General features: G+C 41.3%; 2 protein-coding genes across 7 annotated transcripts in view; both read left to right on the forward strand.

Moving 5' to 3' along the window:
• RBBP5 (RB binding protein 5, histone lysine methyltransferase complex subunit) overlaps window positions 1–14,064 on the forward strand; it is a 216,952-nt gene that overhangs the window by 26,662 nt on the left and 176,226 nt on the right. Inside the window, exons 13-14 of one of the 5 annotated variants that reach the window (XM_055234803.2) lie at window positions 1,333–1,524; window positions 7,518–10,193. In XM_055234803.2, the coding sequence (XP_055090778.1) occupies window positions 1,333–1,524; window positions 7,518–7,546 (221 nt within the window). In that variant the 3' untranslated portion in view covers window positions 7,547–10,193. Of the gene's footprint in view, window positions 1–1,332; window positions 6,223–7,517; window positions 10,194–14,064 lie in introns of those variants that run through there. The other 4 variants (XM_055234804.2, XM_055234805.2, XR_010114715.1 and 1 more) reach the window with 4 other exon arrangements.
• On the forward strand, window positions 9,848–13,221 carry TMEM81 (transmembrane protein 81). 2 transcript variants are annotated; one of them, XM_063613680.1, is made up of 2 exons: window positions 9,848–10,561; window positions 11,403–13,221. In XM_063613680.1, exon 2 carries the CDS (start codon window positions 12,031–12,033, stop codon window positions 12,793–12,795), a length of 765 nt encoding a protein of 254 aa, XP_063469750.1. In that variant the 5' UTR covers window positions 9,848–10,561; window positions 11,403–12,030; the 3' UTR covers window positions 12,796–13,221. The 2 variants fall into 2 exon arrangements, with proteins under 2 accessions (XP_063469750.1, XP_063469749.1); XM_063613679.1 differs by lacking the exon at window positions 9,848–10,561 and adding an exon at window positions 10,570–11,130.

Below are 14,064 nucleotides of genomic sequence, written 5' to 3' on the forward strand. Positions count from 1 at the left end.
TTTAAATGTTTCCCCATAGAATGGTTTTATTAGATGTAAAATACCAGTTAGACTTGGACAATCATCCATCATCCTTCCTGCCACCTTTTACAGTCTGACTTGGGAAGCCTTTATTATCATGTCTTGGGATAAGTAGGGATGGATGGGTGTGTGTGTTTACTATTGAGCATCCTTCTTCCTCTTTTATTTTATTTATTTATTTATTTATTTTTTGAGACAGGGTCTCGCTGTGTTGCCCAGGCTGTAGTGCAGTGGTGTGATCTTGGTTCACTGCAACCTCCGCCTCCTGGGTTCAATCAATTCTCCTGCCTCAGCCTCCCGAGTAGCTGGGACTACAGGCATGCCCCACCACGCCTGGCTAATTTTCATATTTTTAGTAGAGATGGGGTTTTGCTGTGTTGGCCAGGCTGGTCTGGAACTCCGGACCTCAAGTGATCCGCCTGCCTCAGCCTCCCTAAGTGCTGGGATTACAGGCGTGAACCACTGCGCCCAGCCCTTCCTCTTCTCTTTTAGCTAACGGCCGATCACATTTTGCAACTACATATTTTCGTGATGCTATTGATTTCTGTGTCTACTCTGTTTCAGACACTGGTATATGTACCATTGCTGACTTTTACATCAACACTGCAAGTTGTTTTACCTGCTTTTTAAAGGAGAAAATTTAGGCTGAGGTTATGTGTAAGAGGTTCTGTAAACTTGCCTAAAGTCTCACAGGAAGTGGTGGGGTCAGGATTCTCATTCTAGTCTATTCCAAAGCCCATTCTCTTCCTGCTCTCACATGCCTCTCTGTGTATGTATGTGTGCATCTGTGTGTGTTCCTTCTTCTGGCTTGGTTTGATAGAATTAGTGCATCTTTCAGGTACTTGTTCAATTTAGAGTTACCGTGGCTTGGCATGAACATATAAGCCAGAGGTGTCCAATCTCTGACTTCCCTGGGCCACATTGGAAGAATAAGTGTCTTGGGCCACATATAAAATACACTAACAGTAATGATAGCTGATGAGATTTTTAAAAATTACAAAAAAACTCATAATGTTTTAAGAAAATTTATGAATTTGTGTTGGGCCACATTCAAAGCTGTCCTGGGCCGCATGTAGCCTGTGGGCCACAGATTGGACAAGCTTGATATAAGCCATGTGTGCCTTTTGGCCAAGCAACTATCTCTTATTTAATGACCACTGTTTTATAGTTATAGAAATAAGACAGACTTTTCTCTTTATAATTATTAATCGATCCGGGACACAAAGCAACATTCTTTGCTCAACAAAGTTGTGGTTGGGATAATGAGACTGGTGTCATGTGGATTCCTTTCCATGTCTGTCTGTCCTGCAGAAGTCCATCCACTACTGGGTGTGAAGGGGGATGGCAAATCCAAGAAGAAGCAAGCAGGCCGGCCTAAAGGATCAAAAGGTAAAGAGAAAGATTCTCCATTTAAACCGAAACTCTACAAAGGGGACAGAGGTTTACCTCTGGAAGGATCAGCGAAGGGTAAAGTGCAGGCGGAACTCAGCCAGCCCTTGACAGGTAAGGACACATTGGGAGCATTGTCTGGCTTGCTTCGTGGCCTTGCTTTGTATAGCCCTTGACTTCATTTAACTGCAACATTTTTTCCCCCTCCCTTTTCTCCTTTTTCCCAGCAGCAGGTAATTTCTGAATTTTAAGCTGCTGCTAAGGGCAGGCTAAACCAGATTTGGCTTAATTCAGTGGCTCTTAACCTTGGGTCTGTAAATAGTTTTCAATAAATCTACATTCCCCTAGTGTTATATGCAAAATATTATGTGAATATTTTTCTGGGGAAGATGTCCATAGCTTTCATCAGATTCCTGTAGGAATTCATGACCCAAAGAAGGGTAAGAACCTCTGGTTTAATTCATTTCTTCATTCGTATTTGCTCTTAGGTTTTTTGTTTGTTTTGTCTCAAAGAGCCAGACAAGTAGCCAGAAGTACAAGCTTGTTTTATATAGTCCTTGACTGGTTCACTGTAGCATTTTTTCTCTCCCTCTTCAAATTGTTCAAATCCCACAGGTAGTGCTTTCTCTCTCTTAGTAGTCCAGAAGCAGTAATGAAATTGTTAGTAGTACCATCGTGTTAAGGAAGAAGATGGGGTTTGTTTTGGTTTTTGATTTTTTTCCAATATCTGAAAACAGGAGGAGATGATCAAAAAGACAGAAACTACAGTATCTGTGTAGTTTCTTAACACCTGAGCCTTTTGATGCATAATATTTGAGTTTTCTCACTTTTATATTACTGAGGGATTTTTATTGGGGGACAGAAAACAATTTCTGTTTCTTACCAAATACTTGTGAGCCTAGGCTAATTGGTCTCTTGTTTAGAAAATGTTAAATTAGAATCCATTTCTGTGTAAACATTGGGCTTTGGAAATTGTTTTTTTTGCTTTAGTTAATACAGTATTCTCAATTTTTTTGTGGCTAGTTTGGTAGACTGAAAGATAGGATTGATAACGTATCAGTGGTTGTATTCAGGCTCCCCCCGACTTTAAAATTTTAATCTAAATGTGTGGACTAGAGTGCAAAACAGAATTCTTTGTTTAATTTATAACTTACATCATTTAATCATTGTCTGTAAACATGAATTCTCTTACAGAGAAGCTGAAATAGACAGTTACTCATCATTTTGAGTATTCCACCTCGAGTTTACTAGATTTAGACTTTAGTTTTTGATAGCCCAACTCCATACCACTGAGTACCAATATTTTTTTCCCAACAACATTTATGGTGGTGCACTGATGGTTACCACGTCCACGTTCAACCCACCTAAGGCTGTGTTTGTGTATATATACATATAATGCTGTGTGTGTGCGTGTATATATATATATTTTGTGTGTTTTTTTTTTTTTTGTTTTTGTTTTTGAGATGGAGTTTCACTCTTGTCCCCAGGCTGAATTGCAGTGGCGCTATCTCAGCTCACTGCAAACCTCTGCCTCCTGGTTCAAGTGATTCTCTTGCCTAGCTTCCCGAGTAGCTGGGATTACAGGCGTGCGCCACCATGCTCGGCCAATTTTGTATTTTTTTAGTAGAGACGGGGTTTCACTATGTTGGTCAGGCTGATCTTGAACTCCTGACATCAAGTGATCCACCCGCCTCGTCTTCCCAGAGTACTGGGATTACAGGTGTGAGCTATCACTCCTGGCATGTTTGTATATATTGTAAAGTAGCCTGGAGCAGTCGTGGGCATGACCAACAAAGATTGCAGATTGACTAGATGTAAATAAAAACAATCCTTCCAAACCCACTTCTTGCACACACTTATGCCACTACAGAAGAAATGCAATTTAAAGTTTAAATAGATTTCCCTGGCCTGGAGAGCTAAAATATTTTAAGGGTGATTTAAAATGTGGCCAAACATAATCAATTAAAACACTTTAGGACATAATCTCCTAGCTTCTTAAAACCTGTCTATCCCTAATCATGTGCTTTTCAAAAGGAAATCATGGTAAATAAGGCTCATGCCTGTAATTCTAGCACTTTGGGAGGTTGAGGCAGGAGGATTTCTTGAGCCCAGGAGTTCAAGACCAGCCTGGGCAACATGGTGAGACCCCATCTCTGTAAAAGCCAACCAAACAAACAAGAAAAAACCTTGAGCTGGGTGCATATAATCCCAGCACTTTGAGAGGCCAAGACAGGAGGATTGCTTGAGCCCAGGAGTTTGAGACCAGCCTGGGAAACAAAATAATCAAAAAATTAGCCAGGCGTGGTGGTGCACACCTGTGGCCCACCTGGTAACATAGGAAGCTGAGGCAGGAGGATCGCTTGAGCCCAGGAGTTTGATATTGCAGTGAGCTATGATCACGCCGTTGCACTCCAGCCTGGGCAACAGAGTGAGACCGTGTCTCAGACAAAAATAAAACCAGCCAGGTGCAATGGCTCATGCCTGTAATCCCAGCACTTTGGGAGGCTGAGGCAGTCAGATTGCTTGAGCCCAGGAATTCGAGAGAAGCCTGGGCAACATAGTGAGACCCTGTCTCTACAAAAGAAAAAAAATAATTAAAAAACAAACCCCAAAAACCTCAAAGGGGCATTGAGGTATAGTTCCAAGACTTCCACAGAAGGATTACATCTGGCTTTATTGACCAGCTGCAGAGTGGTTTGGATCTTTGTGAAGGCTGAAAATTTTGGGGAGAGTGATGAAATTGGATATCACAGATAATTCCATCAAAAGTCTGTTTTAGGGCAACCTATCATGTTTTTATATGGGATTGTTTGGGTGAGGGTAGGGCTTTATCCAGTAACGTGGTCGTCTTGGAGGGCTCTGAGCAAGCTAAGTCAGACTAGTACCTGCTGCTGATTTGCATATGGCCCATCAAGACCACTCAGGGAAACTGGCATTTGGATCTCATATTCTTCCACACCTTGGAGATTTTCAATAAAAGCCAGTATATAGTCATTGTAGATTTTCCACAGGTATTAAGAAAGGAAACCTGATGCAAAACTTCTGAGGCCAAACCGTCTTCAAAAATCACTCCGGTCTGAGGGTTGTATATGTAGATTCAAGGTTTTGGCCCCCTGCCCCATGGACAATTTCTGCATTTGAGCCAAATCATTCGAAGGCAGGATTATAGTTGTAGGCTGTGTTACTACCCAAGTTAGATGAATGACAACTGTTTGTTAATATCTGTAGTTGACCAGTTATTGCAGAAACTGTTCCATAAACTGATTAGCCCTAACAAAGCTACCATAGTCTGTTGTCTGTTGCAACAGGAAAATATGCATTTCAAGGGAAAATTGGCAGACAGACCACTATAGAGATAATCTGGCCATCTGGAATCTGGGGCTATAGAAAATTCTTTCCTGTCAGCTTGTCAGTGTTGGCTAGCACTAGAGGGCCCACATTGATGTGGACATTTTTCTGTGTGAGTGAGGACCCAAAGTGAAGCTTGGTGAGGGTAACCCTGAGCTTGGGACTTTTTGGAAGGACCAGGCTAACATAGTCTGCACTATCTATCAAATGCTTCTTAGTTACTTTAGATACTCTCCAGAGGACAGTCCTGAGACCAGAAACTTGAGATGTGAGCAGAATCACCAGTTTCCTAGTTGTCTGTGATTGCTCAAGGATTGCCCAAGAGCTAGGGCTCCTTGGCAGTAAAAACATCAGTAATAAAGTGGGACAAAGGTGTGGTCGGTTACATACATGTTCTAAAGGCCTCATGGGATGGTAGACATGAAGGGGTTGGTGCACACCTGGGTCTGCTGGAGATGGCAAGGGCCAAAGTGAGCAGAAGCGACATTTCTGGGAGTGGACAGGCACCATGCAGATTTCCTTGTCTTGGGCTGCACTACACCACTGCCCTGGTGCCAGCCCATCACCCTAGGGCTCTGAACCACCTCCAAGTCACTTACTGAATCTATGATTTTTTTTTTTTTTTTTTTAATGCTTGATAGTTTTGTTTTCTTTTTTTTCTCTCTCTTTGTTTTTCTCTCCCCTCCCTCCCTCCCTTCCTTCTTTTCCTTCCTTTCCTTGTGAAGACTAATTTATGAATTCCTGCTAGAATCAGCGTAGTCTTTCTCACTCTGTGGGATGTTATTAACTAACTAAAGTAGGGTTTGAAATCATGATCCAGTGTTCTCTTAGGCCAACCTAGATTGGGCTGCTACTGGAAAGTACCAATAATAGCTGGTCATTTTGAGCTGAATTTTCCTACCTATTACATTCCTGGAGATTTCCTTTATGTTGCAGCTAAATAATATGTTTCCTTGGGGGCAGTTGCTGCGTCAGGTCTTTAAATTGGCTGGAGTCCTCTGTATTGCTATTTCTGTGTATCTTATCTTGCTCATAGTACTGCTTGCTCTGGTTTTGATTTGTTGCCTGATGCCTCAACAAGCTTTTGTTTTGTTTGACTTTTATTTATTTATTTTGTCTATTCAGAAAAACAAGGACGGTATAGAAACATGAGCTGCCCTCAGCTAACCAGTATAAGGTAGCTCATTAGTCATCTTGAGTGCCCATTACTAATGCTGTTGATTAGTGATCAAGCCACTTTCTCCTATTATGATTTAGGTTTAAAATGGCAATGTTGTATTCATGTTTAAACGATTACAACCAAATTGGTCAGGGTACCTGTGGGAATAGTTGGTGGAAATTGCCTTAAAGTGGTAAGGCATGATATTGAGTCTTGTGGAGTGGATTTTTCTATCTCAGGAGGTTTTTTAAAAATCAGTGCGGCTGGGTACAGTGGCTCACGCTTGTAATCCCAGCACTTTGGGAGTCCAAGGCGGGCGGATCACTTGAGGACAGGAGTTCAAGACCAGCCTGGCCAACATGGTGAAACCCCGTCTCTACTAAAAATACAAAACAATTAGCCGGGCATGGTGGTGGGCGCCTATAATCCCAGCTACTTAGGAGGTTGAAGCAGGAGAATTGTTTGAACCCAGGAGGCAGAGGTTGCAGTGAGCCGAGATTGCGCCACTGCACTCCAGCCTGGGCGAAAGAGAAAGGCTCCGTCTCAAAAAAAAAATAAATAAATAAATAAATAAATAAAAAATCAATGCAAAGAATTCATTGTGATTTATGTTGAGAGAGATCTGAAAAACCATTGCCAAGTAAGCTTTTAATCTGACTGAACTATGAAAAGTTTAAATTTGATTTTTAACAGCATAACATTCAGTAGAAAGTTTGTATCTCATTGTAACTTCAGTCTGTTCTCAGGCACATGTGAATATATTTTTATTGCCAGTTTTCATTTGTGCAGGAACTTCAAAAATCAAAGTTATATAAATGGGTACTTTTCTTTCATAATTTGGGCAATTATTTTTTAACCATTTTACCTTCAAGTGGCATGCTCTCTGCCATTCCAAATGACACCTGGGAGGATTTTCTTCACCTTCTTCTCTTTTTACACTTCCTAGTTAATATTTCACAGAGCTCATTTAAGGATGTCTCTCAGAGGTTGAGCAGCTTCTGTGGAATAATCAGGGAAGTGTTCATTTCATTTTACTATTCAGGGTATTATTTATCGATCATTGTTGGTGTGTAGCAATGTGGACAGTAGCTCTCATGAACATTTCACCATATTTGGGATTCTAAGGTGATAAGTATGTCACTTAAGGAACTGTGGTGCTGGGAAAAGAGTTTCTTGCTCACTTGTTAATCATTTAGTGACTAATCAATCTTTAAATATATGAAGGGTTGAAAGGTGTGGTACCCTAAAATTTCTTCTCCTCTCCTCATTGCACTTTTTGGAATGTTAAACATTATTTGTTAGCACCTTAGAGCATGGTTAGCAGCTTAGAAAAAATAGAACTCTGATCATTTTGCTTTTCCCCCCACCCTTTGGGACAGTACTGAGGAAAGTATTGGGGTGGGGGTTTTGGATTTGGATTGTTTTTTGTTCAATAAAGAGTAATTGGGAGTTGGAGTTGGTTATGACTTTTCTTAAAAAGGGGAATTTCTTGGTCCACGTGTGCTTGTAATGCATCACCCAGCATTCAGTATTTCTGTTCTTACAAGTAACTGGTCTAAATTGAAGCTAAAAGAAATCTTTTTGTGTCTAATCTCTTTAGCAGGGGGAGCAATCTCAGAACTATTATGAAGACCTTCGAAGTTCTTCATTCTTTCCCACTTTGCCATCATGTGGCCTCTGGACACTGTGGTCAGTCATTTGAAAATTGACTTTAATTTAAAACAAAGGCCTGTGCCTCCCACCCAGGAGGTGGGAGGGTGAATTTTATGTTTAAATGAAGAAGTGAATTATGGAAGAAGAGTATACGACCTTCCCTTCCCTTTCAAGCATAAGTCCAAATAGACTCTCAGGAATGAAGATTTGTGAAGACATCAGATAGGAATTTTGACTCATTTAAACTTTGATGCTTAGTTATGTTGCTGGAGAAAAGATACCTATGTTTTGCTCATCTAACTTTATTGTACTCAGTGTCATTTTGACATGTCATTTCCTATCTCCCATTTGCCTTCTGTCCTCAATGCATGTCTTTGAGTGACTTCTTATCTGAAATTTTGCTACTGGTATCCTAGGAAAGCTTTTGTTGTATACTCTCATTTTAAACTTCTCCTCTCCCCAGATACCTCCTATATTTCCATATTGTGTGCAAAGGATGGGCAGAAAAGAAAGTGCTTGAAAGATTTCAAATTTTTAGAAAGGGAACAATGAAGGCCCTCTCTTCCTCCCATACCATGTTTTGCTCAAGAAGCTGGGCTGTAACAATTCAGGGTTTTCCCTTGTTTTCCTCTCATTGCATGTTTCCCTCCAATATTGGTTCCTTGTTATTAATCATGGTTTTTGAAGATAGCTAGTTTTATCCTTCTCCAGCAAAGAATCATCAATAGTTTATATTGCTTTACCTGTGCTGGCTTCCAGAGATGGAAACAAACCCAGGTGTCTCTCAACAAGCTACTTTTTTACTGGGGTAGGGGAATCTATGCAAGGAGTAAAGTAAAACCATCCAGAATCAAAGCAGCAACCACATAGTTCAAATCAAAGATCAAGGTGAATTTTTTGTATTACTGCCTGTGGAAATCTATCCTCATCAGTCATTGCATTTTTCCCTGCCTATACCTGTGCTCGTTTTTCTTACTGTGTTTTCAGTCACTTCCTTTCTGTGAAAGGTTGCTTAGCTTTTTTTTTGACATTTGTTGTTCTTTATATAAAAATAGCAGATTGGTTAGATGTGTACATTTGGTGTTTGAAATTCTCTGAAAATCCCATTAGGAAACCAGGTGTGAAAAGGGCTCAGTAGCTTCTCTGAGTGGTGTTTTTAGCTGACTGGAAGTGCTTAACCTGGATCATCTTTTTTTTTTCAGTATTTTAAAAGGAGAATTTAAATACTGTGCTTACTGTGAAATATATCAGTTGGTGAGCCGGGCGTGGTGGGTCACGCCTGTAATCCCAGCACTTTGGGAGGCCGAGGCGGGTTGATATCTGAGGTCAGGAGTTCAAGACCAGCCTGGCCAACATGGTGAAAGCCTCTATCTATTAAAAGACAAAAATTAGCTGGGCGTGGTGGCGCATGCCTGTAATCCCAGCTATACCAGAGGCTGAGTCAGAATCACTTGAACTTGGGAGGTAGAGGTTGCAGTGAGTGGAGATCGCACCACTGCCCTCCAGCCTGGGTGACAGAATGAGACTCTATCTCAAAAAAAAAAAAAAAAAAAAAAAAAAAGATATCAGTTGGTGGATGCTCCTATAGGTAGCCAAACACATTGATTACCTGTTAGATTTTAGGATAGAAATCAAAGTAGAGCACGTCAGCAAGAGCCTCTTTGTCTCACTCCACCATTTAGAACCGGTATATTCAGTAGGAAGAAAGAGCTCTCCCTGAGTCAGTTGCAAAATGTCTATATTTTTAGATGCCGCTACTTTTTTCTTAAATACTCATTTTGAGACTGTCATGAGTTAGACCAGTGGTTGAGATTAGTAGATGGCTCACTAGACATGTTTTTGTTTTGCAGACATTATATCCATTCCAGTCCTCTGTGCTGTACACTGCAGCAGTGTGCAAACTATGGGACTTAGAGGGTTTCTGCCATCCTTCCATGTGTGAGGTAGCTTGGTTTCCTCTGCCTGTGCACTTGGATGTTTGTGCTATGTCCACCTCCTAAACTGGCTACTGAGAAAATCATCTTCAGCCCTGTCAGATTGTCTCTGGCAGTAGCTCCTAATAATTATTTATGTTTTTGGAATTTTTTTTTCAACTTTTAAAAAACTTTCTATCCATTTCAATTTGAATTATTTGATTTGTACAATATATGTATATTCTCTTCTTCCTTTTTGTCATTCCTGCCCTGCCACCCCCAAAATTTTGTTTTTAAAAATATTCTGGGCTGGGCGTGGTGGCTCACACCTGTAATCCCAGCACTTGGGGAGGCTGAGGTGGGTGGATCATCTGAGGTCAGGTGTTTGAGACCAGCCTGGTCAACATGGTGAAACCCCGTCTCTACTAAAAATACAAAAATTAGCTGGGCGTGGTGGCGGGCGCCTGTAATCCCAGCTACTCGGGAGGCTGAGGCAGGAGAATTGCTTGAATCCAGGAGGCAGAGGTTGCATTGAGCTGAGATTGTGCCACTACACTCCAGCCTGGGTGACAGAGCAAGACTCCATCTCAAAAAAAAAAAAAACAAAAAAAAACAAAACCTGTAGTTTTGTACAAGATGAGACTTAGCCTTGGGTACTTCTTGCTGAAGCTTTAATGCTTTGTAAATAAAATCGGATGTTTATTAAAGAACAGGTGTAGATGTTTATTTGTAAACACTGCTCACTTCTGGAACTCTCTGGCCACTTTGCTTTAGTACAAAGGAAAATGTGATTTCCTGTGTTGATACTAGATCTTTCGGTGTGGAAAGATAGATCTGGAAGGGGTAGGGAGTGGACAGGTAGTCTAGATTTCTGCCTCTAGATGAGATTGTAAATAAATGATGCAAGTGGAAAAGTTGTTGATCAAAAAGATCATCTAGGAATGATCTGTCTTCCAATTATTTAACTCGGTATAGTTTTGTAATTACTCTGAAGAGGCCGTAGGGCTAGGCATTCTGGAGGTTACAAAAATGCATGCTAGGAAGTTCCTGCCTTCCAAGGATCTTTCTTCAAGTCTAAGTAAGTATGGTTAAATTCTTATCAGCCTTTTTTTTTTTGAATGAAGTAGCTTTAAAATTTATTAAATGCTCATTGTCTCCTAAAGATAAGATGTTTCACAAAGTCTACGTAAGTCTTTGATTTTAATGTCAAATTTGAGGGTCTACTTACTAATCTTTTATGTGATTGAGAACTCCATCTTTGACATCATAGCTGTTTCATAGCAACCTTGACCTAAGTGAATAATGAGCTCTATTCTGTAGGGTAAAGGGAGTAGGCCAAGAGTCAGGGAGTATCATGCATCCTCTCACTCAAAATATATCTTCAGTGTCCTTGGGAAGGAAGAGTGCCTAAAAGGGGGAGAGGAGCTGCCTTTAACATAACCTTAAACATTCTGATTTGAAAAGGTCATCTTGGCCCTTGTCTTTATGAATTTCCATTTCTATTTAAAATTCCTTACACATTGAACAGTGTTTCACACTTTACAAAGTGTTCTCACGTACAGTATACCATTTGATGCTCTAAGTGACCTTCCTCAGATAGGCAAGGAGGTCTTAAGTTACAAAGGAGGAAACAGAAATTCAGGAAGGGTAAGTTACTTGCCTCCTAGTCCAGAGTTCTTAATCCTTTTTATAGGAGGTTTAGGAACATTAAAATAATTCAAGTTAATCTTCCTTTTTTTAGACTTTAGTATTTGTTTTATTTGGTGACATTTAACTGGGACTTTTGAAACCCTTAATTTAGATACTAGTTTATAGAGGGGAAGGGGAAAGGTGAGGAAGAGCGTAACTTCACTATGCATTTGAGGTAATTTGGAAATTTACTTCAGTTTCTGAAGTCTTTTCTTGTTTGTCTTCCCAAGAGGTGGATTTAAAGTCATTAAGAGAACACGAAAACGACCAGCGCAGTGGCTCACGCCTGTAATCCCAGCACTTTGGGGGGCTGAGGTGGGTGAATTGCTTGAGCCCAGGAGTTGGAGACAAGCCTCGACAACACGGTGAAACCCCGTATCTACAAAAAATAGAAAAATTAGCCAGGTGTGATAGCCTGCACCTGTAGTCCCAGCTACCTAGGAGGCTGAGGTGGCAGGATCACTTGAGCCTAGGAGGTTGAGGCTGCAGTGAGCTGGGATCATGTCACTGCACTCCAGCCTGGGTTGACAGAGGCCCTGCCTCAAAAAAAAAAAAAAAAAAAAAAAAAAAAAAAAAAAAAAAAAAAAAAAAAGCACGAAGACTGGTAAGGTGGTTATTTTATTAACAACGATAGATAGTAAAGCAACACCATTGTGATTTTTTTCCTGCCTTGTGGCCTCACCTGTTTATAAGGACTGGACTTTTATTAAGTTGTGTTGTTTTATTGACAATACATGCATCATATCTTTTGACTTTGAAGGATATCTCATGTCAAAGGAATCAAGTTATGATTTGTAGAGGATTCAGCTGGCATAACTTGTGGGTGCTGGCTGAGGGTGGCAAAATGCCTACCGAGACATGAAGGTTTTGGCCACTAGTTTTGTCCTTGGGAGCCTGGGGTTGGCCTTCTACCTGCCTTTGGTGGTGACTACACCTAAAACACTGGCCATCCCTGAGAAGCTGCAAGAAGCTGTGGGGAAGGTTATCATCAATGCCACAACCTGTACTGTCACCTGTGGCCTTGGCTATAAGGAGGAGACCGTCTGTGAGGTGGGCCCTGATGGAGTGAGAAGGAAATGTCAGACTCAGCGCTTAGAATGTCTGACCAACTGGATCTGTGGGATGCTCCATTTCACCATTCTCATTGGCAAGGAATTTGAGCTTAGCTGTCTGAGTTCAGACATCCTGGAGATTGGACAGGAAGCTTTCCGGTTCACCTGGAGACTTGCTCGAGGTATCATCTCCACTGACGATGAGGTCTTCAAACCCTTCCGAGCCAACTCCCACTTTGTGAAGTTTAAATATGCTCAGGAGTATGACTCTGGGACATACCGATGTGATGTGCAGCTGTTAAAAAACTTGAGACTTGTCAAGAGGCTCTATTTTGGGCTGAGGGTCCTTCCTCCTAACTTGGTGAACCTGAATTTCCATCAGTCACTTACTGAGGATCAGAAGTTAATAGATGAGGGATTGGAAGTTAATCTGGACAGCTACTCCAAGCCTCACCCAAAGTGGAAAAAGAAAGTGGCGTCAGCCTTGGGAATAGGAATTGCCAGTGGAGTGGTTGGTGGCGTGTTGGTGAGGATTGTCCTCTGTGTGCTGAGGGGGGGCCTGCAGCAGTGACAGCCTCGAGAACTTAACAGCTTTCCTCCTGAAGGACTGGCTGCCCAGGAAGCCAAGCTAGCTTTTTAGGGGAGTGTTCCAGCTGCTGGTAGTGGATCAGCTTAGAGGGAAGGCTCCCACAGCCAAAAGAATGAGTGGGAGAAATGGAGGGGACAACCTCCTGGGAGCTATGGGCAGTAATGTAACTTCCTTATGTCCCATGGATCTCTTCCTGATCTTCCCTGCCCATTGGGTACCCAAGAAACTGCAAGCATTGGCCTTTGTTCCTGGGAAGAGTTCTAAGAAGCTTGCATTCATTTTCTACCCTTTATAACTTGGATGCCTCCCCACCTCCATTTCCCCTCTTCTGAGCTGTGTATTCATGTAGAGGGATGTATTCAGCCTTTCTAATGAACACTTTTTTTTCAATAAAAGTAATTCACAGTAGCTGTATGGAGACCTGACTTTTTCTTTTCTGCTCTTTAGTTTCTTGTATTTGTTTAAATTGTCCCATAATCAATCTGGCTTCATTTTCCTCAGGTTTCTTAGAATAGACATTAAACCAATTGTCTGCTTTTGGGGGCGGAGGGTGCAGTGCTGAAGCCTATGGCAGGGGTTGTTAGTAATGACATCCAACTCAGGTGTGTAACAGTCACTAAATCTTAACAAATTACCTGTTCTGCCCAGGTAAATCCCCTGTTTGGTATTAAATTGAATTTCTTGGCAAAACACTAGATCCTTCACCTGGTAGGTTTCCTCTTATCATTCAGACAGCACCTTGGCTTGCCTCCACTCCAGTCCTTTTAGCTCTTTCAGTGCCCTGAAGCTTGTATTCCTGGGAAGGTCAAGTATTGGTTTCTTATAGCAGCCAAGGCTCGCAAAGGAGGATTAGTACTTTGATTCCTCCATAGGAAATCCAGTCTTAAGACTTGAGGCCATTCGGACCGTGTCTGAGATAATTGGCTTGTGGAACCATCAGGGAAAGGCTCTTGGCCACCAGCTGAGCTAATTCTACTGAGAGAATTACAACATTTCTTCCTCTCACTTTCCTCTGACTACAGGAGGTAGCAGAAACCAAAGACCAGTGATTCTCTAGATGTGTGTCAGAATCATCTGGATGACCTTGTGAAAAATAAAGGGTCTTGAGCTCTAATCCTGACAATGCTAATTCAGTTTAAATTATGGTCAAAGGATCTCTATTATTTCTTTTAACTTGTAAAAACTTCAAACCCATAGAAAAGCTGAAAGAAATGTTTGGTGACCATCCATAGACCCTTTACCAAAATTCAC

This window comes from Symphalangus syndactylus, chromosome 19 (genome assembly GCF_028878055.3).
Source record: "Symphalangus syndactylus isolate Jambi chromosome 19, NHGRI_mSymSyn1-v2.1_pri, whole genome shotgun sequence".
In the NCBI taxonomy this organism is placed as follows: domain Eukaryota; kingdom Metazoa; phylum Chordata; class Mammalia; order Primates; family Hylobatidae; genus Symphalangus; species Symphalangus syndactylus.

Excerpts from the sequence above, each read along its gene's own strand:
- TMEM81 (XM_063613680.1), top strand. The coding sequence starts at position 12,031 with ATGAAGGTTTTGGCCACTAGTTTTGTCCTTGGGAGCCTGGGGTTGGCC.